The following is a 25,337-nucleotide window of genomic DNA, read 5'->3' as shown; positions in this document are numbered from 1 at the left end:
TTGCTTTCCGATGCAGGTTCAATCCCTGGCTGGGGGGCTAAGATCATACATGCCTCATGGCCAAAATACCAGAACATAAACAGCAGAAGCAGTATTGTAACAAATTCAACAAAGACTTAAAAAAAATAAATGGTCCACATCAAAGAAAGAAAGACATGCCTATAAACAGAAACACCATTCATAATCATTTTAAGATACAAGTGAAAATAGTGAGGTTTTGTATTTTCCTTCAGATTGACAAGAGCTTTCATTGGGGATGAAAGTTACCGTGCTCTTCTGGAGCACAGTGTTTCTGTATTTAGCAAAACATACAATGTGTGTCCCCTTTAGACCTGTCAGTCCTCCTAGAAGTTTATACTAAGAGATAATAGCTCAAATGCACAGAGCTATGTGCACAGTCAGTGTTCACTCTAGCAACGACAGTGAGAGTGACCAGGAGGGCTCCGGTGACTAATCTGTGGATACAGTGGAAACAAAAGCTCACCCTCACCTTTCACTTTGCAGATGAGGAAACTCAGGCCCAGAGAGAGGGAGTGACAGCCCCTGTCACGTTGCCTGGAGCTCAGACCCCAACAGTTGGCAGTGCACAGCCCCCTTCACCTGGGTTTGGAGTTGGAGTCTCTTGCAAGGTACTTGCCAGTCTCTCTTTTGAGCTGACTTGCTTTGCACTTTTAAGATATGAATTCTCAAAATACTTTGCAAAGGTTTGCAGTGCTTTCACTTCATTGTGCAAGGTTTTCCTTGCAATGGAATCACAAGTGCAGAAGGACAGGCAGAGAAGACTAGACAGACTTTGCCTGGGCCAGTGACGGGGAGGGACTGCTTTTTTGACTCCCAAGTGGGACTTACAGGCTGAGAAAGGATATTTTATGCTTTCCTACAACTTTGATAAAAGCTATAATAAAAATACAGAGATAACAAGCAGATCATATTTATTTCATCGATTAGATTTGATTGAAAGAAAATTAAGTTAGGATTGTGAGAACATCTGGGACACTAGGTTACCTCCATGGCTGGAACATGGGGCTGTACCTACTAGAGCCTTGGGTTCTGGTTTAGTTCTTCATGCCCTGGTGCAGGGACCTAAGAGAAGCCACCTAGTTTCTCTGAGCTTTGTATCTTTGTCAGAAAAAACAAGCAGATGAGCCTAAATTACCTATAATAACTCCTAGAGTGAATATGATGCTCCTTCTGGCAGTGCCTGTCCTCGTCCCAGCTGGCTGGGGGAGATGTCGGCACTGGCATGAAGTCCCTGTCCTCCCACAGTGCCACCCTAGTCCTCCACCACCTTAGAAAAGCTTGTGGAAATAATTGCACCTCTGTCCCCTTGTACCTATTTCAGACCTCCAATGGCCGACCAGAGAATGGACATTTCTTCAACAATCAGTGACTTCATGTCCCCAGGTGCCACCGACCTCCTCTCCAGCCCTCTGGGCACCGGTGGCGTGGATTGCAACCGGAAACGCAAGGGCAGCTCCACAGACTACCAGTAAGGCCTTTGGGCTTGTCTTCCTCTGGCTAAACTTGGTGTCAGCTTACGGGCATGAACGTCCAGGGGCCCTACTGTTCCTTCTGGAAGAAGGGATCTTGTCTATGAAAAGGGATGGGGATGAAAGATCTGACTTGACTTTTCCCTTTATCTTCCCTTGGATTGCAAGCAGGAAGGAGCCTCCAGTGCAGCTGAGCCATTTACTCTCCTTTTGTGCACCCCGCTCAGGTTCCCAGATTTTCGAGGGAAAAAGAATAGCCTTAAAGCCAAGTTCCACCTCTTACCACTTTCTTCATTTTCCTTTGCTCCTTTGAGCAACATGGCTAAGTCCATGGATATAACCTCAGTGGTTCCAAAGAGAGCTTTGCCTAAGGACCTGTCTAGAGGAAGACATCAATGGCTTACTTAATGTTTGTAGAATGAGAAAGTAGAGGTCATCTCTGGAAATGGTATAGGAGCAGTGACATTGTCCTTAAAACATTATTTGAATTAGTGTTCCTCTTACATTAAATAGCACCTTTTTTTTTTTTTTTTTTTTAAAGACTTGTTGGCTTTTCTTTGGAGTAAGTACATTTTCACACTTACAGTCAACTCTTTTGTATCTATACAGACATCTCGGGAATATGTCAGCATAGAACATTCAAAAGGCACATTTTGTTTTGTAGAGGCAACTGCATGGAATCTTGCCCAAATGTCCATTGAAGAGTTTTCTTCTGCTTAATGAGAGAAAATCTCCAAGGAGAGGTGTGCCCCCTTACAGCAGAAGTCCTTTCTGCTGAAGTTCACGGGTCAGATTTGGGGAGCATAGTGGCTGGAGGTCAGATGCCCACTAGGAGATGCTATGAATAATATGTAAGTGATCCCAGATGATTAAGAGAGCGGCCACCCAGGGGATGGAGAATGGATGTGAGGACCGAGAGGGTGTTTTTCCAGGGCACTAAGTCCACAACAGGGAAACCAGACGTTTTCTGTGGAGCTTTTGTCTGGTGGAGCCCTTGACATGTTCTGAGACCTCCGCTGTCTAGATCTGTGGTTTCCACCCTGGTCACCACTCTGGACTTCCAGGTTTCCCACATGGACCCCAGTCTGCAAGTCTTCTGTGATTCATGGACACCCTATGAATTAAGCACCTGTCATCCCTTAACAGCTTAATATACCAAACTCCTACCTTAGGGCAGAGCTTCTTTTCACCTGCGATGATCACCTGCCTCAGTGAGCAGACATGAGTCTAGACAGAGGGGGAGGAGGACTTTTCATTTTCCCCTGTGGCCTGTAGAATTTCTTCTGAACTTCAGATCAGGTAGAGAAAGTCTCCGCCTATGAGGAGATGGCGGGCTCCTGGTTGGGAACCACTGTTCTGAGTGCCTGCAGCATACCTCAGTGCTCCTGAGAAAGTTGCTTTTTCTCTTAATGGTGATGATGTTTGTAGGGCCATGACTGGAGAAGGGAGAGAGGCCCAGAGGGTAGTCTGTCCTCCTGAGTGATTTAGGGATTGGAGGAAGGTATGAGCTCACCTGGAGGATTTAGAACTCCTTCCTCAGAGGATTTCAGTCTGTTTTCTACTGAACCCATAATGTGCTGTGAAAACTGGATTCCAGAGTCCATGAAGGGAAGGCAGATCCTTCTGTGACCCCAGGACTCTGTGGTCTCCAACCCATGCCTCCATCTGTCCCAGCTCCCCGGGGCTCAGGGTTTCCCCCAAGCTGAGAAGTAGAGCGCTGGGAGCTGGCTTGGGTTCTGCTCAGTGCTCCTTCGTGCGCACTTTGATGCTCCCTCCCCACCTTACCCACCACCAGACAGATATTCAGTATATATGCCCACATATGTTTGATGCTTGATACATTTTACAAATGAATAAACTCCATTTATCCAGAGTGATGGGGGTTGGGGGGCTTGGGGGAATGAGATATTATGGTTACTTGGATACTCTGGTTAACTCAGAGTTTCCATGAATGCTGTGTATTCCCAATTTTCTCAAGCAATCAATATAGTAAAATGCATGAACACACAAACTTTATTGAAGTGGTATATATAACATTTGATAAACTGGAAAGTGAGTCTGGTTTTATATTAGGTTCAAGTTGGTTTTACTTTTATACATCAGGAGTCAATGCTGTGGCTCTTTGAGCTTTCTAATTGCTTGGTTTCTGGATAAATGATGGCCTTCTGTATTGTGGTGAGAAGCGATTTTGTATGTCTTAACAGTTATATTCTCTTTTGTTTTCTCAGAGAAAGCATGGACACAGACAAAGATGACCCTCACGGAAGGTACCGTGAATTAGTCATTTGAACTTCAGCATCCTTAGAGCCATTTTCCTTGCATAATTAAACGTGCAGGTTCCACCTATCTCCTTGATTAGGGATAAGCAAGGAGGCTGTGAGCTTGTGGGCTCAGAACTGTCTCCCCTCTATGCCCCACCCTGTAACCCAAACCGTAGAGAATCTGCCTGTGATGCAGGAGACCAGGGTTTGATCCCTGGGTCAGAAAGATCCTCTGGAGAAGGGAATGGCAATCCACTCCAGTATTCTTGCCTGGAGAATTTCGTGGACAGAGAAACATAGTGGGCTCCAGTTCATGGGGTCGCAAAAAGTCAGACACAACTGAGCAGCTCACACACAACACACCCCACCCTGTGTAGCTAACAAGCAGAGCCCTCGTGTGTCACGTAGAGAGGACGGGATCAGGCAGGGAAGAAAATGGATGTGTAACTCTACTGTTAATCTCCAGGGGATTATGTTTCTTTTTATTTGTTTTCCAGGTTAGAATACACAGAGCACCAAGGAAGAATAAAAAATGCAAGGTGAGCTTGGACCTTCTCTCTGTATATAAGCCATCCTGGTTTGGTTGCTTAGTGTGCAGTCAAGGAGGCTCTGAATATCTGTTCCCGGTCTGTCGAACAGTCTTTGATACTGTCGTGTCCTTAGGGAGTGAGAGGGAGGGGAGCCCTGGCTTGATGTGGCCTCTGTCCCTCACTGCCTCCAGGCTGAGCTGCCTTCACTCTTTGCTGTCTAAGCATGTTTAATCTGAAGGGAACTCTGGAGAGAGCCAAAGATAAATCAAGGCTAAAGGTTTTCCCTGTCTTCAGCAGGTTCCTCCTTCCTGCCTCAGGGCCCTCTGGGGAGACCTGGCTCAGGGAGTCAGTTCCCCGGCTTTGCCTGGCCTCAGAAAGGGCCCTTATTGCTCTGCAAGGTGTGGCTGAAGGCCAGGCCTGGGGAGGCCCTGCTCCCTCAAGTAGATTCTCTGACTCCCTCCTTCCTGCCTCCAGCAACACTTGCTGACTCCCCTCCATGGGGGTCCTCCACTCTCCTGCCATTAACCCCAGGGCCATCTGACGCTGTGTCCTGCCACAGAACTAGGGCTGTAGAATTCAAAGGACCTGAAACTGCTGGCTTTTCCCTGATGGACCAGCTTTGGCGAGAGATCACACGGTTCTGTTGCTATGGCAGTGGCACTGTTGACACGCCTCTTTGGGGGACAGTCACAAACAGCAGGTGCACACCAGTCAGGAAAAGAGTGTGCCGTGGGACGTGTCATGCTCCTCGGCGGGCAGCAACTCTTAGGGACAGATGTAGCATCTGCTGCATCTGGGTGGGGTCACGGCTGATCCAAGGACAGCAGCATTAGTTACCTGGTGTCTCAGTCAGTCTGTCTCCCACAGACCACATGGCAGACTGCCCTCAGACCTCAGAGACAGCTCAGCCTGGGGCCCTCACTGATGTCTGTTCCTGGGTGCTTTGCCCTTCAAGTCCTCCACCTCCCTTCTTTCTTTCTCCCCCATCTTAAAATCCAACTTTATTGGGGCTGAGAAGAATAGAAATGAGGAGAAATTAAAAGCACAGTTGACTGTGAAAAGACAATTTTTGTAACATTTCTCAATTCTAAGGATAAGGTAAGCATTAAAAAAAAAAATACTAATACGGACTTGGCAGTGAGCCCCACTTTTTTGGGTGACTTTAGTAGAAAAGCCCAGTTTGAAACATTCTTCAGATTCTAAATTTGCCTTGTCAGATGAATATTGAAAACAGTTATTTTCATCATTGTTTCTTTGATGCTCTGTTACATTTTACAGAAATCATTTTTCATATTGTTGTTCAGGGAAGCTCACAGTCAGATTGAAAAGAGGCGTCGGGATAAAATGAACAGTTTTATTGATGAACTGGCTTCTTTGGTACCAACGTGCAACGCGATGTCTAGGAAATTAGATAAACTTACTGTGCTGAGGATGGCTGTTCAGCACATGAAAACGTTACGAGGTGAGATCCCGGCTTTATTGTCTATTTTGCCCTTGCTCACAAATGTTACCACCCTTAGAGTATTCCTGACTCCCTAAGGCCAGTGTTTATTACTTGCAAATGTGTAGCCTTGAGGAGTATACCAGTCATTTTCAGCAGCAGACATTATGCCAAATGAAATCGGCGTTAGCAAGCTTCTGTGGGTATCAAGATGCAGTTTTGCTGTCCTGCATCCCCAGAGGGTAGAGGCTGTGTGCCATGCACGTGTGTGTGTATGAACCCAGGCTACATACATATGAGAGGCACACATCCCATCTTGCATATATGTGGTGCCTGGACCTTGCCCATACAATGATAAACATCAGAAATGTAGCTGCCCTTTATGACACAGCAAACTCTGTTCCAGTTTTTAAGAGGAAAAATTCATCCTGGTTTCTTTTGAAGAGTGAGTCACTGGTTGACGGCACTTGCTACATTTTATTGTTGAGTGAACACTGATGATATTTTCATCTTCCTGGAATTTTCCCAAACCAGATCAACTCTTTATAAGGGAGGCAGTGTTTTCCTTCTTTTCCGAGTGTGGGGAGGGTGAGAAAACAGAGGCAGAAACGTGGAAGTGACTTATCCAAACCACAGGAGAAATCTGAACTGTGGCAGGCATTTTAGGGAAGGCCGTCCCTGGAATTTTCCACAGCTAGACTTGGACTATTTGAGGAAATCGGAAAGTAGGCGCTCACTCAGATCTCTGACCTGCGTGGTAAAAAGAATTACGTCTTTTATATTTCTACAAAGCCACCAGAAATAAGAAGTAGCTGGTTTTGTCTTTTGACCTTGATTCAAAAATATAAATGTTGTATCCTGGGCTTGGAGAATGGCATTTTAAAATTCATGTTAGCGAAGATAGAGATTAAATCATTACAACTAATTTCTGTTACATTGGAAAGAAAAGAGTGGCACAACTCAAGTGATCCTAAAAAGCAGGGGTGTGGATCAGTGATAGGCACCTTGTTAGTTGATTTGAAAGTCACAGACAGGTTCTGTTTCCCTCCTTCCTGGTGGTCTTTGGAATTGTCGTAAGCTGTTTTAGTTTATTTCTTCACTGTGCTACTAACCATTTTGCAGATTCCAAGTCGTTTACTGCTGGCATTCTTCTCTAAGTTATTCTCCCGAAAGATGCCAGATTGACTTTTAAACATGTCTTATGCCCTTTCAGTCCTGAGAGCTCGAGTTGCATTTACTGAAGTAATGCATTTCTCTGGGTTGCCAAGCTCATTTAACTCAACCCTGATGAAGAGGAACTCACAGCAAATGCCTTTCACAGCGTATTTACTCAGGGCCTGGCAGGCTGGATGACTTCCCAAGAACATTTAGAGTGGTGATTTGAGCACCCGCTAGACAACCCATTTAATATAGATGTTGCGGGGAGAGAGCATCCCAGGAGTCTCGACCAGTTTGCTTCTAGAGCTTCCTCTCTATTAGAAGCAGTTTCTAAACTTCTGTTAGCTCCTGAATTTTCCCTGTGGTGACAAAAACAAGCTTGCTAAGTCTCCTGTGGTCAACAGTGTTCACTTTTCGATGACATTCTCTTTGGCTTCTGTCCAAAGCCAGAGCTCACCTTATCTCCGCCAAGGAGAGAGAAGATAAAATGTAGCTCCCGGTGGGTAGGTACGAGGCTGCATCTGGAAGGTTTGAGGCAGTCGAGTGGAACAAGACATTATCTGACTAAAATAAAGTGTTCAACTCTTTCTCTTTTTCTCCCCCGGAAGGTGCCACCAATCCATATACAGAGGCAAACTACAAGCCGACTTTTCTGTCAGATGATGAATTGAAACACCTTATTCTCAGGGTATGTTGCAATTACGGGATTGTTTTTACACAACATTTATTTTCACAGATCTCAGAGTTAAGTGCCAGTGTGTGGGAATTTGATGTCTCAACACTGAACTTGTTTAGGCTCACTTCCTCTGTCAGGGTCTCCACCTTGTTCTTACTGTTTGAAGAGGCCTCACCTCTCTTCCCTGGGACCGTCCTCTTCTACCCTCACTCAAAGAAAAATGGAAGGTCTAGGGACTTTAAATCAGAAGAGCAGGATTTTATTAAAAATAGGAGGTAATCAAGAATCCCCTTCCTGCATGTGAAGGTTTTAGAAAGGGACTGAAACTAATAACCATTGAGAATTTCTCTCATCCTCATTTGACCACTAACACAGAAACAGCCACCTACACCTTTCTACTAAAATTCCATCAAAACAACAAAGCTTCCGAAGACGTCTCAGCCCTGGGTAGGAAGATGAGTGGAGGAGGCAGGTGCTTCCGCCTGCCTGACCGTAGCACTCGCTTCTCCGGCTGATCTCTGCAGGAAGGCCGCTGGGCTGGCACCGCAGGAACCTAGCTTCTATGCAGAATCAGGTCTGCTCTGGGCCGAGCAAGATTTCGCTTGGAAACTGAAGAGAGAGACACTAAATTCAGAGACATGTCCTCTTGCAAATAGTAGAAAGAAAACCAGAGAAACCTAACTTAAGGGAGGAATACCTGCCCCATCTCCCCCCAGCCAGGGCTGCCCTCGCGTCTCTGAGCAAAAAGTTTGCAAGGCCCCAGCATAGAGGGTGGTCCCTCTGGTTTTCTCCATCTTCACTACCCATTTTCAGCTCATCCTGGCTTCAAGCCCCCTGTTAGCCTGGCCTGCCTGCTCATTGCAGTAGTGTCTGCCCACCCCCTTGTGATATGCTCTATTAAATGCAAGGAACAAGACGTTATGAGTCAACAGGGCTTTGTTTCTCAAGCATAGCCAGTCCTGATTAGGCAGTGAGGGGCTGCTGTGGAGGTTCAGGGAGGTCAGCAGGAGCCAGGCCCTCTCTGTCTTCTTGTACCACCCTGCTGAGCCAGATTTTCACCTTGGAGGGGGATGGCTATGCCAGGTTTCAGTAGCTCACCAGCCAGAAAGAGGGCAGGGGAGACTCCAGGCCAGCTGTCCTTTGTATCAGGAAAAGGCATGCCTTCCTGGAAGCACAGGAGTAGACTTCAGCTTATCTTGAAAATGTCACCTGGTCCCCTAGAGGTGCAAAGCAGGTTGCAGCACAGGTATCTAGATCTTCCAGCCTCCAGAGGAGAAGCAGGCACAAGAAGGGTGGGGAACAGCAGATGGCACACGTTCTTTCCAGAGCCACATCCGTCTGCTGGATTTCCTTCCAGTGGTGGCTGATTGAAAGTCATGACCTGGTGTGGGACTGCAGCTGTGGTCTGGTTGGCCTGGGGTCGAGTGGGGCTGGTGCCTCCTTGCAGGAGAAGCCATCTCATTAGTGCCACATCTGGGACAGCTGTCACAGCACCCTCCCTGGCTCTCTTGTACATGAATTATTGTTAGGCAAGGGTTTTTACATCTTGTGTAGGTACAGTTGGTCTTTTTGAACTTCTCTGTCAATCTGTTTATTGGATAGTCCCACATTTCAGCTTATCACTAGCGATCCTTCAAAGCTTTGTGTGACTTGTAGACTGGATAGGCATAGCCTCTGTCTTCCATTTTCATTTGTTCACTAATTCAACAGACGTTTTAGTACTTAATGGGTTTTGCATGGCACTGTCCTACAAACATCCAATCACTGATTAACACCTAAGGGTGGGGGCGAGTCTTCTCAGCAAGTCAGTGATGGTCATTTGGTTACCTGTCAAGGCAGACTTGGAGGACTCAGTGCTGCCCTCACCTTTCCATCCTTTTCATAAAAATGTCCTTGTTCTCAGGGAGAACATACTAGGATTAAGATATGAACTGTATCTGCAGCATCTCCAGAGAAACCATCAGGGCTGGCTTCACAGGCGTGCAACCCTTGCAGCTACATAGGACCCGGTACTTGGTTTAATGCTCTGCTGTCACCACCCTGAAGACTGTATTTTGAAAACAAGGGTTCCTGCATTTTCGTTCTGTCCTGGACCCTACTAATTATGTAACTGGTCCTGATCACCATACTGGTAATTTGGTGTTTTTTAAAGAAATACATGTATGTATGTACACATATAAAACAAGTTCCTTTTACAACAACAAGTGTTTAGTAATTGTTGCTGCTTTTCTGAATGATTCTCTGTTAGATGCTCATACTTATCAGGGTCTGGGATAAGGGTTTTAATGCTGTTCAAGTGAAGGACTTCATCTTGGGCCTGCCTTTTCTGCTTCTCTCTCTCACACAACGTCAGTGGTGATCTGTCTTCTCTCATGGAACTTTTCTCATTTCTCTGCCCCATCTCAGTGGCTGGGAAGCACTGTCTAATTCCTCGCCACTTCTGGATGCTGAGTCCCTGGGAATTTGCTTCCGCAGACAGCAGGGTCCACTCAGATGATGTCTGAACAGTTTGGCAGCAGAAACTGGACTTTCAGTCTCCCTTACCAGTGCAAATCTGACTAATTGCTTTCCTTACCAAGTGCTTTCAAAAATACCTTTAATGACTGGAATGTCAAGGAGCAGTGAGCCTGACCGGTTTATAGCGTCTAGAACCTGTCCCTGCCAAGCTTTGAAAGTGAGGCAGCCCGTCGGGCGCCGTGTCACTTGTTAACTCAACGCCGTTTTCCCTGAGGGCGAGCCTGCCTTCGTTTTCCCGGCCCCGTGGTGCTCGTGTTCTCATTCCTCTGCTCTCTGGCTGGCCCTCAGCCTGGCTCCTTCACCTGCTGGTGCTCATCTTCCCGAGCGAAGCCGAGTCGGAATGTTTTGTGCCTCCCCTACATTGACCATATTCACCGGCCTCTGGAACCTTCTCTCTCTCCCCTGAATGTGTTGAAATCCACTCCGCTTGCCATCAGCTTGGGCCTGAGTCTGCTCAGCATCTCTTCCAGAATGTCCCAGGCACCTTCTTCCCAAGAACCTTTTGAGCCACATCACTTCATTAATGAAAAGCCTCAAAATACTCTCTCCTCTAGTTGAGATATAAGGTTGTCTGCAAGGCAAATGAGGAAGTTATTAATACCCTCTTTTTCTTGACAGAATGAGGCTTCTAGCAGATGGTGCTTGGGAAGTGGCTTCCCCCTCACTGTCATCCTTTGCCCCCAGGCCAGCACAGAGGCCTAACTTAGGAAGGGATCAGCCCCAGCTTCCTTCTGGCAGGTGGCCTGCCAGGCCCTCTCACAGCAGTAGTGAGTCTGTTCCCCTCTCACTCATGTCTTTTATCCCAGCACAAGCGCACATACCATTCTGTTACCTTCTGGCGCATGAATTCATTTCCTTAGTTCTTTGAGTTTAACTGCATCCCAAAGGCCCTTCTGTGGAAAAGGGAGTAGGTTCTTTATTAGCGTGTGTATGTGTGCTCAGTCGCATCCGACATTTGCAACCCCATGGACTGTAGCCCGCCAGGCTCCTCTGTCCATGGGATTTCCCAGGCATGAATACTGGAGTGGGTTGTCATTTCCTTCTCCAGGGGATCTTCCCAACCCAGGGATCTCCTGCATGAGCAGGCAGATCTGAGCCATTGGGAAAGCCCTAGGTTCTTTAGTAGTCTATTCCAAAGAACAGACCAAGGACCAGCGAATAACAAAGATAATGATGCATGTGATTTAGTCTGTGGTAGCTGAGTATACTCAATGAACATGAGTTTGCGCAAACTCCGGGAGATAGTGAAGGACAGGGAAGCCTGGCATGCTGCTGTTCGTGGGGGTCGCAAAGAGTCGGACATGACTGAGCGACTGAACAACAGCAACCTGAGTATGGAGCAAGTGCGTGGGCGAGCAGGGAGCACCCTCCGGTGCCTGAAAGGCCCCAGCAGGGGTTCTTAGGGGTTGCTCATCTGGAGAGTCCTGGGTGGGATTCAGTCACATTTGCACAAAACATCCTAAGCTCTCATGTTCCATAGCTTCAGTATATATCTGCCTTAGTCTGTCCAACAAATACTGTCCTGTCTCCACACCTATCTTTGTCGACACTTTGGATTTTTGCCTGTATTTAAAGTGAAGAAGAGGTGAAAGAATGTCAGGAGAAATTTTTGCTTGGCTTTTCTTGTCTCATTTAGGATACAAACAGCTCATCTCTGCATCAGGGAATAAAACTTGAGAATAGTTGTTCTTAACCTGTGAACATTAGAATCGCTTTGGGGAGGGGGTAAAAACCATACCAGTGATCCAGCCCCACTTCGTACCATCAGCATAAAAAAACAAAAGCAGACCACACTTCAGATGCTGCACCCACTGTTCCAGAGAGCTTCCTGGAAATGGAGGTGTTCAAGTCTTGGACAGATGCTGGCTTCAATATTTGAGAGGGAATTTTGACCCTAAAGTTTCCTTCCAGTCTCAGATTCTATGATATTATAGTGTTGTTATACTTAGAGCAATGAAATGGATTTCTCTGGACCTTCATGCAGTCAAAGGAAAAATCTTAAACTGAGTTCTCCTTTGAAACAAAACTCTCTGTAATTGGACTTTCCCCGGTAATCACTAGTGATACATGTGTATATGTCTGCCTTGAAGAGAATCTTATCATTCTCAGGTATTTGTTCTAAGCATCCTGTTCTCAGGACACCTGCGAAATTGTCAGTGACTGCAGTCCCGTGCTTTGGACGCTTAGAAAATAAATCCTTATTTGCTATCAGAGTGATTATAAATCATGTTTCCTGAAGTGTGATAAATTGATTATCCATTTCTCCTGATTAGGCAGCAGATGGATTTTTGTTTGTCGTAGGATGTGACCGAGGGAAGATCCTCTTTGTGTCAGAGTCTGTCTTCAAGATCCTCAACTACAGCCAGGTACTGCCCCTGTTCCCACTGGTGGTGGGCAGCCTTACAGCGGCCAAAAAGGTTACCCCACTTCTCAGAATAATTAATTGACAAGTGATATGTGAAATGCTTCTATTGTTCCCCAACACCATCCTTCTTCCAGAAAATTCTTAACACAGAAATGAATATAAACTTAGAAAACTTCCTTTAATATGCTTCCATTGGGAAGTTTGACCTTATCAGCCTTGTAACTTTCTCACTTCCGCAAGTGTAGGGGTAGCGGGGCAAGGGGATATTTGACAGGGAAGACAGGCAGACAGTACAATGCCAGGGAATAAGAAAAATGGGAATCCACCCATACTGTATCTACAGTGATGTATCACTTATTAGCTCTATTGAACCTCAGCATCCTCTGTAAAATGATTGTAACAATCCACACATTCTATGACTGTTTGTAGAATCATATAACTATTTATATAAAAGCTTCTAGAAAAGAGCTTATCACCTGTTTTGTCCCTAGAGTTTTTACTTATTTTTTTCATTCATTCACTCACGCTTATACTGGTATTTGCATGGAAATTTGGTAAAGCAGAAGAATTGCAGTATCAAAATAACATTTATATAAATTAATGTAAATTTCATGTTTCCAAAGTGTTTTGCTCTTTTCAGTCTTAGAGCAAAGCTGTGGAGGAAGTTATTTATAACTCTGCTAACAATTAGGCTAGTGAGGCATGTAGTATGACACAACTTGTTTAAGAACAGAGGTCTAATGGAGCTAGAGTCAGAGCCCACGCCCTGATTCCTCGCGCTGAGGTCTTAGAAGGGAATCTGTGGGCATGGGAAGTAAATGGTAAAGGGATACATGCCTTGAAAGACTTTGGCCTTAGAGGAGCGGGAGCTGTTTATGTGGTTGAGCCCTTGTCCCTTCTTGCCTTCTCAGTGCCTCATTCATGGTGTCCTTATCTAGGCCAAGTGCCTGGACGTGTGTCCATGTTAACATGTGAAATACTTGAGATTCTCACGCTTAAACGTGCAGAGTAAAGGCAAAGCCCTTGTTGGTTAATTTATATTCCGCATGCCGTTGACTTGTCCTTCTTGGTGATGCATTCCCACAGAATGACCTGATTGGTCAGAGTTTATTTGACTACCTGCATCCTAAAGATATCGCCAAAGTCAAGGAGCAGCTCTCCTCCTCCGACACGGCACCCCGGGAGCGGCTCATAGATGCAAAAAGTGAGTTCGGGAGCTACCGAGCGCTGGGCTGCATGGTGTGTGCTCTGCCGGCCTCAGCGGCTGGGTTCCTACCTCTCTGCCCTTTATCTGGGTCACAAGTGCTCTTTGGCTAAATGGAATTATTATATTACTTCATGTTTGTTTCTCTTCTGGTTTACATAAAGAAGAAAAAACTTCAATGTCCAAATTCGTGAGAGGAAAAACAACCATTTTAATTTGATTCTTTCTGATTTTTAGTCAATTTTTTTTTTTCAGGATCTAGAATCCCCAGTTGTATGTTCCTGAGTTAAAAGGGTTCACATCAGTTTGATTTGTTCCCCCGAAAAAATCACTTCTGTGTGTCTGAGTTGTACTCATGCAGCCTCGTAAGATGAAAAAGTATAAATATGACATCTCTCTGACCAGAGTGGTTTCTCTTGAGGTCCCTCCCCCCACCTGCCTCCCTGCTTCCTCGTGGCAGCAGTGGAGCACCACTCACGTCTTCCCCGGCTTCCTGCTCCTGCTCCTGCCCCCCTGCCTGCCAGGAGCTCTCTCCCCCTTCAGTCCCACGGGGAGCTCTGCACTCCAGCAGTTAAGAGCATGGACTCCACAGTCAGAGGCAGGGCTCGAATCGTGTCTCCACCATTTACTAGCTGCGTGACCCTGAGCAAGTTACTTAACCTGTCTGTGCCTCAGCTTCCTTACCTGCACAGTGTCACCGACTTCATCAGGTTGCTGTGAGGATTTAATATTCTAAAAACATACAGCACGTTGTTTCCAGCACATAGTAAGCACAACGTATTTACCTTGGCCCAGTGCCGTCATAGCCTAACTAGCTTCCTGCTCCCAGGCTCTCCATTATAGTCTCTGGAAGGAAATAACCGCCAGTGGAATCTCCTTTAAGTCATCCTTTCACCAAGGCACCCCTCATCTTCCTATAAGTACAGTGCCACCCGTTGCCCTTTATAGTCTGGTCCTGCAGTTGTCTTAGTGACCTCAGGAGGAAGAGGTGAATGCTGTTTGGTCCTTGCCTCTAAGGCTGTTACCCATGTAGTCAGGGTGACGAGGAGACAGCACCGTGTATAATAAGTGCAGCCATAGACATAGTACCAGCCACAGAGAGCGATGATTCATCCTCATGTGGGTGTGGGCACACGCATCATGGAGTAGGTGACAGCTCCAGGTGGGTTTGAAAAGATGAATTAATATTTGCAGGTGATGAAGGGAGGAAAGTAGCAGAAGAAATGATTGGTGGATGGGGGCAGAAGGGTGGTGCTGGGGTTTGCTGGTGCTGCTGGAGAAAAACATTCAGGGGACGGGGAGGGCTGGACGGTACAGACCTTCTCATCCGTGAGGATGCAGTGCAGGATTGCAGGGCGGAGAGGTTGGGGGGCAGGCTCAGATCCCCGTGAGGATGCAATGAAGGACTGCGGGGCGGAGAGGTGGGGGGGCAGGCTCAGATCCCCGTGAGGATGCAGTGCAGGACTGCGGGGCGGAGAGGTGGGGGGGCAGGCTCAGATCCCCGTGAGGATGCAGTGCAGGACTGCGGGGTGGAGGGGCAGGGGGCAGGCTCAGATCCCCGTGAGGATGCAGTGCAGGACTTCGGGGTGGAGAGGTGGGGAGCAGGCTCAGATCCCCGGCTTCTGTGCTGACAAGTATCCCATGTTTCTATCAGGATAACAGTCAGGCTTTTCTCCAGAGATTGTAATTCAGTTGGTCCAAAACTAGAATTCAAACCACAAATATGAACCACATAAATAATTTTAAATTTCCTGATAGCTACATTTTAAAAAGTAAAAATAAATGCAAAACTATACTATCTTTTATTTAACACTAAATACAAAAGGAAGTCTTTCCGATTTTTTTTTTTCCACTAAGTCTTTGAAATCTTGGGTATGTTCACATGTACTGCACACCTCCAATTTGAAGATCCCAGCGGCTGCATATAGCTAGTGGCTCCCTCACTGGGCAGCACAGATCTAGAATTGGGCTCAAGCATCTTCAGGTCGATACAGAGTCTGGGGGTTCTGGTGTCCAGCCAGGCTTGAGAACACGAGCCAACCCTGCTGCCTCCGTTCCATCCCAGTGTCCAGATCCTGCCCACTCTCCAGGTCCCAGCCCACTTTCTGCCCCCTCTGGGAAACACCGGCTGTTTCTGCCCTTTATTTGGCACTTTTCAGTCATACACCATGTGTGGCATGAGCACAGTCCTTCCGGTGAACTTCCATTTCCACCTCTCAGCTCCCGCTGAGAAGAGGGTCCCGTGTATATTTCTTTGTTCCCTGGAGCGCCTAGTCCGTTCGTCAGTAGCTGCATTCTGCATGGTCTAGAAGCACTGCAGGCTCACAGCGTAGAATGCAGGCCTGTGAGGAGGCCCCTGTTACAGAACAGAGAGGCAGGAAGGAAAAGGCTTTCTTCAAGGGCATGCTCCCCTGCCTGACAGACGACACGACCCTCAGTTTATCACGTTTTGTGTATTGATTTGCAGCTGGACTTCCAGTTAAAACAGATATAACCCCTGGGCCATCTCGATTATGTTCTGGAGCACGGCGTTCTTTCTTCTGTAGGATGAAGTGTAACAGGCCTTCAGTAAAAGTGGAAGACAAGGATTTCCCCTCTACCTGCTCCAAGAAAAAAGGTAACCACTTAAGAGCTCATTAAATCCTTTCACAGGTGAGGCTGGCTTTTCCACAGAGGGGCGCTCAGTAGGGTGTGGGCTCAGAGCAGGCAGATTGCAGGTTTGCAGCCAGGACCTCTGTGGCCCTGCTTCTGTGAGGGCATTTGGGGAGCAGCGGGGAGGTAGGAAGTCCTGACAGATTCGTGGAGAGGCCTCCTCTGTTTCAATTCTGTTTGTTTTTGTGTGGTTGGGAAAGAGTATTCTCAGTCACAGTTCCCTGCGTCCCCAGCGCCCGCCAGACTTACCCTAGGTTCACCAGTGCCTACAGGTGGCTAGGAGCAGCGGACATGCCATTTCTCTTCCACGGTGAAGTGTTTCTTCTCGCCTTCCTGCCCCCTCCACTCTGAACTCTCCTCTGAGTGCTTTCTGTTGGTTCCTTTCCAGCCCTCTTCTCTTAGGAGGAGGAGATACAAACACGGTCCATAGGTAGTGTCGCCCACCCACGTAGCTGTCAATGACATTTATATGCCAGTAATTTCCAGGTTCATATTTCCAGCCCACACTGCTCTTTTGAACTCCAGATTTGTAAATTAACTGCTTATTTAATCTACCTGCTTGGACATCTCAAGGGCATCTCATAGGTGATAGGCATAGAAGTAACCACCCAGGCTTCCTCTGGAATGTTAATGGCAGCCCCTTGCATCTAGCTGTGTGTGCTAAGAGCCTGGGAGACACCTTCTCCCCGTTGCCCTCCCCCCGACCTAGGGTTCTTGCTGCTATGAATCACCCCTGCAGAAGTGTGTGTGTTACTGCTGTCACTCGATCGAGGCTGCCCTGGGTCTCATAAGTCTGTTGAAGTACCTTCCTCACGCTCTCCAGCCCTTCACATGGCCAGAGTGACCTTTCTAAAAGCAAATCTTTGTATCAGTCCCCTGTTTCAAACCCTTCATTGGTTCCCATTGCTCTTGAAGAAGAGTTTAAAATCTTTAATGTGATCCTGCAGCGCCCTCCCCTGACACTCCTCCATAGGTTTGAGCCGTGCAGACCTCCCTTTGATGCCTCCAACCCCTTTTCACTCAGTATCTGCACACATGGTGTCACCTCTGAAGGAAGTGCCTCCCTCGCCACCGGCTCCCCTCCCTGGCTCTCTGCAGACCCTCCTTCAGAGTGGCCCTCGATGTCTGTCACTCAGTCCCTCAGACTGCCTTCTGTCTGCATGTCACACCCTGCAGGTTTTCTTTGTAACACTTGCTTCCCATTGCAGTTACGTAGTCATTTGTGTGATTATTTGTTTAAAGTACCTCTCCCCCATTAGGCTGTAAATTCCACAGAGGCATGCCTGACTTGTTTTCCACTCTTGCCCAGTAACTAGCACAGACCCGATGCTCGGTAAACATTCCATAAGAATGTGTCGACTGGGACTTTCCTGGCGGTCCTCCACGGCAGCGGGGGCACAGGTTTGAGCCCTGGTTGGGGAACTAAGATCCCACGTGCTGCAACACGAGGCACCCCTACACACACACAAAATGTGTACTGTTGAAATTCACGGATGCTTCACACTTAACGTGTCTCACACTGAAATCTTTTCTCCCTCTCCTCTAAAACACACTCTGTATTCTCTCCCCTGAGTCAACAAATGGTACCTGTAACCACTCAATCCGAAAAAGTTGGACTCATCTGTGTTTTCTTTTTTCATACCAAATATTTGATACTCAGACCAGATCCCAAAAGTTCAGCTCAGAAATTCCCCCGCGTCCTTTCTGCCTCCTCCTCATCTCCACGACACTGCCATCGTGAGTCCCCGGCATTTCTTGCTGTATTATTATCCTCCTCCTGGCTTTTACTGTCTTCCAGTGACCCGAGTCACTAAAGCATCCAAATCGCAATGTGATTTTGCTGCTTCCCCACCATAAGTGCCCTTGGAAACTCTCCATTTCCAATCTGGGAAAGGTTAACACCTTTGTGAGCAAATGATCCAAGGCCGCGACAGTGTGCTGCCAACATGCCTTCCCAGCACTTAGCCCAGCACCTCCCTTTTCACTTCACCTGCATGGAGCGCTCTGCTGTTTGCTGTACAGGATGCCCCTCTGGGTCTTTGTACCTTCTCAGCCTTTATACATTCTGGTCCTTCAGCCAGTGCTCATCCCTCCCAGCCCTCCTCCTACACAGTTCTTCTGGGCAGCCTTCCTTGCCAGGGAGATCGTGCTGCTTCTTCCTTGGTGTACGTGATGCCCATTTGGTATCATCATTGCTACGAAACACACATGACGCTGGATCATGCCTGATCTTTCTATCTTTCTCTTTCATTTGATGCCAACTTCTGGACAGTAGGCTTTGATTTTTATGTTTTCAGTCCTTTCCTACATCCCAGCGCATGATAGGCTGCCTGTGCTTCCAGGTCCCAAAGCCCCACTGACATCGCACTTTGCTTTCCAGCAGATCGAAAAAGCTTCTGCACAATCCACAGCACAGGCTATTTGAAAAGCTGGCCGCCCACAAAGATGGGGCTGGATGAAGACAACGAACCAGACAACGAGGGGTGTAATCTCAGCTGCCTTGTCGCCATTGGACGGCTGCACTCTCACATGGTTCCACAACCGGCAAACGGGGAAATCAGGGTGAAGTCAATGGAATATGTCTCCCGGCACGCGATAGATGGGAAGTTTGTTTTTGTAGACCAGAGGTAAGAGTCTGGACGTTACCCTTGGACAGTCTTGGCAGCGGAGTTTCAACCTTGAGTAAAGCAGAGCAGACTGGGCCGTTGGCTGCCTTTCTTAAGGATAGAGAGGAGGAAGTGATGGGTGGATCTGCTGAAAAATGAGACCTAATGGGTTATCCGGAGAAGGCAATGGCACCCCACTCCAGTACTCTTGCCTGGAAAATCCCATGGACGGAGGAGCCCAGAAGGCTGCAGTCCATGGAGTTGCTGAGGGTCGGACACAACTGAGCGACTTCACTTTCACTTTTCACTTTCATGCATTGGAGGACATGGCAACCCACTCCAGTGTTCTTGCCTGGAGAATCCCAGGGACAGGGGAGACTGGTGGGCTGCCATCTATGGGGTCGCACGGAGTTGGACACAACTGAAGCGACTTAGCAGTAGCAGTGGGTTATCATCATAAATACAGAAATTTTCTCCATGTCATTCTTTGGCAGGTAGAGACAGTGAAGTGGGGTGGCTTGATGTCCATGGCTAAAAGAGAAATAATAGGCATAGCATGCTCTCTGAATCTATGGAGTGTTCCATTAATTACTGTAATGTGAATTCTGGGATGTGGGACTTTGAAAAGATTATCTAGTCTTGAGCTATCAATACAGTAGTCATTGGCTATAGTAATCCCATATGGCAATTTAATTTAATCAATTAAAGTTAAATAAAATGTGAAATTAAATTCCCCCAGCTCACTAACCACATTTCAAGTATCAGTAGTCACATGTGGCTTTCCTGGTGGCTCAGCTATAAAGAATCTGCCTGCCAGTGCAGGAGATGCAGGTTCACTCCGTGGGTCAGGAAAATCCCCTGGAGAGGGAAATAGCGACCCACCCAGTATTCTTGCCTGAGGAATCCCATGGACAGAGGAGCCTGGTAGGCTGCAGGCCGTGGGGTCACAAAGGATTGGATACAACTTAGCGATTAAACAGCAGCAACAGTGGCGAATGGTACCTGAATGGAACATTTCTGTCTCCACAGAAGTTCTGCTGGACAACACTGATCTAGTCCAGTCTCGTGCTTTATGGTTGATGAACCGAGGCTCAGCCTGAAGACCAGCCCCCTCCCAGATTCGTAACTCATTGGCAGTAGACCTGGGCTAAGAACCCAGATTTCCACTTCTCTCTGCTGCTTCCTTACAAGTATCCACAGGCTAGCAACTTTTCTGGGTACTGGAAATAGCCAGCCACTAAATACTAGAAAAGGAAGCAGTCACTTCTCAAGGTCCCTGTGGGCCCCATGATGGGCTTCTGGTCACCCTGATAAAGAGCAGGCAATAAATTGGAGAAGCTTTGACCTGGAGTTTAGAGTCCTACCACTTTTTTTTTTTAATCTAAAACAGTTACTACTTTTAAACCTAAAATTTGATGTCTTGAGCTAACAGCCCCTTTGAAAGTCTTTTTCTCTCTCTGTTTTTATAACCCCGATTAAAGTCAGCTTCACGAGAAAGAACAAAACCCATGTAATAAGCCCTCTGAACCCACCCAGCTTTGACCTTGTTTTCATTGGCTGTAGTGGGAGTCATCCACTGCAGAGATCTGTTAATTATCTGAATGTTATTTTCTTTAAAAAAAAAAAAAAAAAATTTTTTTTTCCCTTTTAGGGCAACAGCTATTTTGGCATATTTACCACAAGAACTTCTAGGCACGTCGTGTTATGAGTATTTCCACCAAGACGACATAGGACATCTCGCAGAATGTCATAGGCAAGGTAAGCTGCTGGGCTGTACACCAGGTCTGAAGTTTCAAGTGTCCCTCTCCTTCTAGACATGTCCATGGACCCTTGCAGAGAAATCTGCCCCCGTGAGGTGGGAGTCAGCCAGCCCAGGGACCTACAGGCCAGAATGTCTGGGAGGAGGGGACGCTGCTCCTTCCCCCAGCCCCATCTACCCCCTTCCAGATAACCCCCCACCCCGACTGCCTAGCAGATCTTTACGCTGGTCAGGGAAATTTCTGGAAGGCATCTCTGGTTCAGAGGGTTTCCCTGGACTATGTAAAGATGTAGTGTGGCCCAAGCGGATCTAATTTTCTACAAATCCCTGCACTGCCTCCTGCATTTTCCTCTTGGTTAATGGCGCAGCCACATACATAGCTTCCTGAGACAGTAGCCAACATTGACTCCCTTCTTTACTCTTTCCTCCATCAGAACTGTTCATTCATCTCAGCCTTGCATCTCCAAAGAGGCCCCTTTCTGCTAAGCCCCTGATGCAGCCCTCGTACCCACCTGATAATTGTGATGGACTTGCCTCTGACCCGCCAATCCACCTTCCATTGCTGTCCTGCTTATGCTCTGACAGACTGAGCCTGCCAATCACATCTGTGCTCAAAACCCCCTGCCCAGTCACCTTTGACAGATGCTCAAGACCCTCCATGTCCCGGCCCTGAGCCACCTCCCCAGCTTCACCTCCCCACCCGATCCCTGTGTGCAGAGGCCTTGTCCTCCAGACACACTGACATCTCACTGTTCCCACCCCGACCCCAGGCCCTGCCACTCCTCGGGTAAGCACTGGGTTCTTCCCTCCTCCCTTTTGGCAAACTTGCGTTCACCTCTGAAGGCTCTGATCGCCTCTGCGTAGCTGTCCCTCATTCCTCTCCTGAGGGTGCAAGTCATATCCTGTCTCTTTTATCTCCAGTACTTGACACGTGAAGCATACTTGCTACATGTTTGTTACATGAAAGAATGAGGTTTCCATGGGTGAGATGCTGCCTGAATCCGGATGTCCTCAGGCTTTGTGATGGGGAGATTACGTGGTCCCTGTGGACTGAGCCTTCTTGTGTGGCATTCACTTCATAGATGAATCCACTTAGATGTCTAGAATGCACTGTTATTCCCTTCATTTCATACACTCTGAAGAATAGTGACAGGTTCACAACCAGATTGGAAGGCTCAGAAATCAGGTCCTCAGAAACACCCTCTTCTCTGAGGTGCCACCTCCCATGGCTTATTAAAGAGGGGATGGCCTTGAAGCCTGAGCGCATTTAGGATTTGGTTAGTTTAATACATTGTTCTGAGGAAACAATAATGTTCATGGTTTCTTTATATTTTCAGTTTTACAGTCAAGAGAAAAGATTACCACTAATTGCTACAAGTTTAAAATCAAAGATGGTTCTTTCATCACACTACGGAGTCGGTGGTTCAGTTTCATGAACCCTTGGACCAAGGAAGTGGAATACATTGTCTCCACGAACACCGTTGTTTTGTAAGTGTCTTTCCTATTTCAGAAGCTTCCTTGCTTCCAGGAGGAATGCCTTGGGGCCCTTACCTGGGAAAGGGGGTACAGGCAACAGCCAGTATCCCATCCTTTACTGTCATCCTGCTAATATCCTGTGAAGCCTCAGGACTGGCAGAAGCCAGAAGGTGGCTAACAAAGGACACGCTTCAGTACTCAGAACTCTCAGGCCCCCGGCTGCTGGAAAGGCTCTCGGAGACAGCAGCCTTTCCTTCCCGACAAAGCAGCCAGCCTTTGAGTTCAAAGGCTCACCAGCCCATACGGGCCTTGGCGGAGGAGGGATGGGGATCTGTGCCCCCAGGCTGGTGGCCTGAGCACTCAGCGCTGCGGAATGCCGCCTCAAAGGCTGCCACCTGCTGGGCGAGCAGGGAAGGGAAGGCCCCCCTCTGCCGCCTGCTCCCCACATCTCCTTCCTGGTGATGTGCAACCCCCACCCGTAGGTAGAGCTGACTGAGGGGCTGGGGTCGGTGCCCTGCCGGCCGCCTGGAGAGGAGCCTCGTGGCAGCGGCGGTGGCTGCTGCATCACCACCCCCGCTGGACCGCACCCCACATGCGCTAGGAAGGCCAGAGCCCCGGACGCTGTCTGCCGTGTCCTCTGACAGCGAGGAGACCCACTGAGCCACTCAGACACTTCGTTTTCTGGCCTGTCCAGGTCCAGAGTGGACACCGGACACCTTGGCCAAGGTGAAAGGTGCACAGTTCTGGGCGGGCCTGACTCACGTTTCCTTGTTGCTGGGATGTTCACAGAGCCAACGTCCTGGAAGGCGGGGACCCCAGCTTCCCGCAGCTCACAGCGTCCCCCCACAGCATGGACAGCATGCTGCCCTCTGGAGAAGGTAACTATGTGCCACCGGGGCGCTGGGCTTGCCTGGAGGAGCTGCTTGTGGCCACCCCCCCTGCCCCCAGTGTTTGGGGTCCCCGGCCACCATGTTCTGTGGAACAAGGGGGGGGCCTCGCGGGAGTGATCACTAAGGACGCTGTCATCTCACTTTCTCTGTTGAGCTTGAAATGCTGGGAACTTGGTTTTGCCTTTCCTGAGGCTGCCTGGACGCTGGAAGCCCATGAAACGGCCAGCTCCTTGCTGCGTGTGCTTTCCTCCACTGTGTTGCCCAGCAGCTGTGATGTGAAGGGCTCTTCGGTCACGGCCACTGGCTCCTGAGGTGGGAGGAGGGTGTCTGCCAGCACCGAGGTGTGAACTGTGCCAGGCCCCTTCCCCCAGCCCGGCCTTGGCCGCTGCCCGTGCACCTGACTCCTTCCTGGGCCTGCTTGCATGGCTTCAGTCCCCTTCTCTTCATCGATGAATCCTACATCCGGTCCCTCCAGGTCTGTTCCTCCAGCTGCCTCCTGGACTCCCACAGGAGGCACCTATAACTCAGTATGTCCACGTTGGTTTTCGGCACAACAGCAGCCCCCTACCCCCAACCTGGTTGGTTAAGCCAGAAGCCATGACTCCTGCCTCTCTCCCATTATATGGAAACACGAAATCCTGCCCCTTCTATCTTTAAACCTCCCCATCACCGCCTTCCCCATCTGTTGCCTGGATTATTGCAGGTAATTTCCCAGCCCTAGTCTCACGTTCTCCACTCTGCGCCCCCGTCCTCCACTACAGTTCGCTCCTGTGCAGCAGTTGACTTTTCAGTAACCCCCATCTGAGTCAGTCCTTTGGTTATCCCCCGTGGGTACGGCTCAGATCTGTTAGGGTGGCGTCCAGGACCCTTCCTGGTCTGACTGGTACCTGCTTCTCCGTGTCATCACTTGCTCACTCCATCATCATCGCACTGAGTTTCTTGGCGTCGTCTCCCAAGCTGTGCCCTCTTCAGGGCTCTTGTGTACACTGGTGGCTGTGCCTGGAATGCTTTCCCTTCCTTTCCTCTCTGCCACCCTGATTCGTGCTCCTCTCACAAGACTCAGCTCAGTTAATCTCTTCCAGGAAATTGCACCTGGCCCCCCTGAATGCCTGGTGCTGCCCTGTCAAACGTATCACAGTGTGCTCCAGCCCTTGTCTGTCTTATGTGTCTCCCCCTTAGACTGTGAGCTCCTTGAGGGCAGGGATGCCGACTTAATCTCTGTGCCCCTGGCCTGCAGCACAGTGGTGTTCAGTAAATGTATGTGGCGTGCATGAGTAAGTAGAGGCTATATATCAACATGTCTGATCCTGGAAGGAAACGTGAGCTTTTTCCTGCTGGAATGCCCTTTCCTGAAAAACCATGGCTCTAATGTCCTTCGGGCACAACCCTAAGGTTGAACTTCAAGTGGATCATGGGAAGAACTGGTTTTAATTCAACACGTAATAGGGTCTTCTCCCTCGGTTTTCCCCTTTCCCACTCTCAGATTCCTCTGTTGTAGGTGGCCCGAAGAGGACCCACCCCACTGTTCCAGGGATTCCAGGGGGAACCAGGGCTGGGGCAGGAAAAATAGGTCGAATGATTGCTGAGGAAATCATGGAAATCCACAGGCAAGTAACACCTAGCTGTTCCCTTAAACCAGTGTCCTCCATGCTGCAGCAATTTTGCCCCCCCGGGGATGATTTGTTGATGTCCGGAGACAGTTTTTGGTTGTCACACTTGAGTGGGAGGTTGCTGCTAAACATCCAGGGGAGAGAGGACAGGGATGCTGCTTGCTAAACATTCTACAGGACGCAGGACAGCCCTCCCAATCCCTGACCCCTGAGAGAGAATTTTTCAGTCCAAAATGTCAGTAGTGTCAGGATTAAGATGTAGTGCCTTTAAATAAAGAAGCTAAACCCAAACAGGTCAGAGCTAAAGGGAACTCTGGGAGGCTCAACTTTATTACTTTGTGTACGACCCAGGGAGCTTCCCAGCAGATAGATGAGCACTAACATCACAGAGCTGCAGAAGCAGAGCCGTGAACTGCCGTGATCTGGGCCTGACACTTCCAGTCAAAAAGCTGTCTAGGATTAGTAGTAGAGGCCAAGCTAATCAGCTGGTAATAGAAACTTGTGTGGGTGGGCCTTCTTTTCCATATGAAAGAGGAGAACCTCAAGTAGTTTACCTGAGTTTGAGTCCTGGGCCTCTGTTTAGAAGAGTCACTCAAATTCTTGGACTCTGTTGACTTAAACCATAAAAGGAAGGCAATTATCTGTCTCCCCCAGATTGCTCTAGGACTGTGAGAGAACTCAGGAAAGTTCCTAGAACTGACA

At 48.2% G+C, this 25,337-nt stretch overlaps 1 protein-coding gene across 16 annotated transcripts in view; it reads left to right on the top strand.

Moving 5' to 3' along the window:
* Nucleotides 1-25,337, top strand: part of BMAL1 (basic helix-loop-helix ARNT like 1) — a 108,041-nt gene that overhangs the window by 74,702 nt on the left and 8,002 nt on the right. For 11 of the 16 annotated variants that reach the window (XM_019975110.2, XM_070803638.1, XM_070803636.1 and 8 more), the window contains 14 exons: nt 505-629; nt 1,343-1,489; nt 3,719-3,757; nt 4,249-4,290; nt 5,586-5,743; nt 7,489-7,568; nt 12,347-12,439; nt 13,525-13,642; nt 16,110-16,259; nt 18,675-18,921; nt 20,552-20,658; nt 21,997-22,147; nt 22,925-23,013; nt 24,524-24,632. In XM_019975110.2, the coding sequence (XP_019830669.1) occupies nt 1,350-1,489; nt 3,719-3,757; nt 4,249-4,290; nt 5,586-5,743; nt 7,489-7,568; nt 12,347-12,439; nt 13,525-13,642; nt 16,110-16,259; nt 18,675-18,921; nt 20,552-20,658; nt 21,997-22,147; nt 22,925-23,013; nt 24,524-24,632 (1,523 nt within the window). In that variant the 5' untranslated portion in view covers nt 505-629; nt 1,343-1,349. Of the gene's footprint in view, nt 1-504; nt 630-1,342; nt 1,490-3,718; nt 3,758-4,248; nt 4,291-5,585; nt 5,744-7,488; nt 7,569-12,346; nt 12,440-13,524; nt 13,643-16,109; nt 16,260-18,674; nt 18,922-20,551; nt 20,659-21,996; nt 22,148-22,924; nt 23,014-24,523; nt 24,633-25,337 lie in introns of those variants that run through there. The other 5 variants (XM_070803645.1, XM_070803646.1, XM_070803647.1 and 2 more) reach the window with 3 other exon arrangements.

This window comes from Bos indicus, chromosome 15 (genome assembly GCF_029378745.1).
Source record: "Bos indicus isolate NIAB-ARS_2022 breed Sahiwal x Tharparkar chromosome 15, NIAB-ARS_B.indTharparkar_mat_pri_1.0, whole genome shotgun sequence".
NCBI lineage: Eukaryota > Metazoa > Chordata > Mammalia > Artiodactyla > Bovidae > Bos > Bos indicus.
The sequence above is the reverse complement of the archived record's forward strand: the minus strand, read 5'-3'. Positions and strand labels throughout refer to the sequence as shown.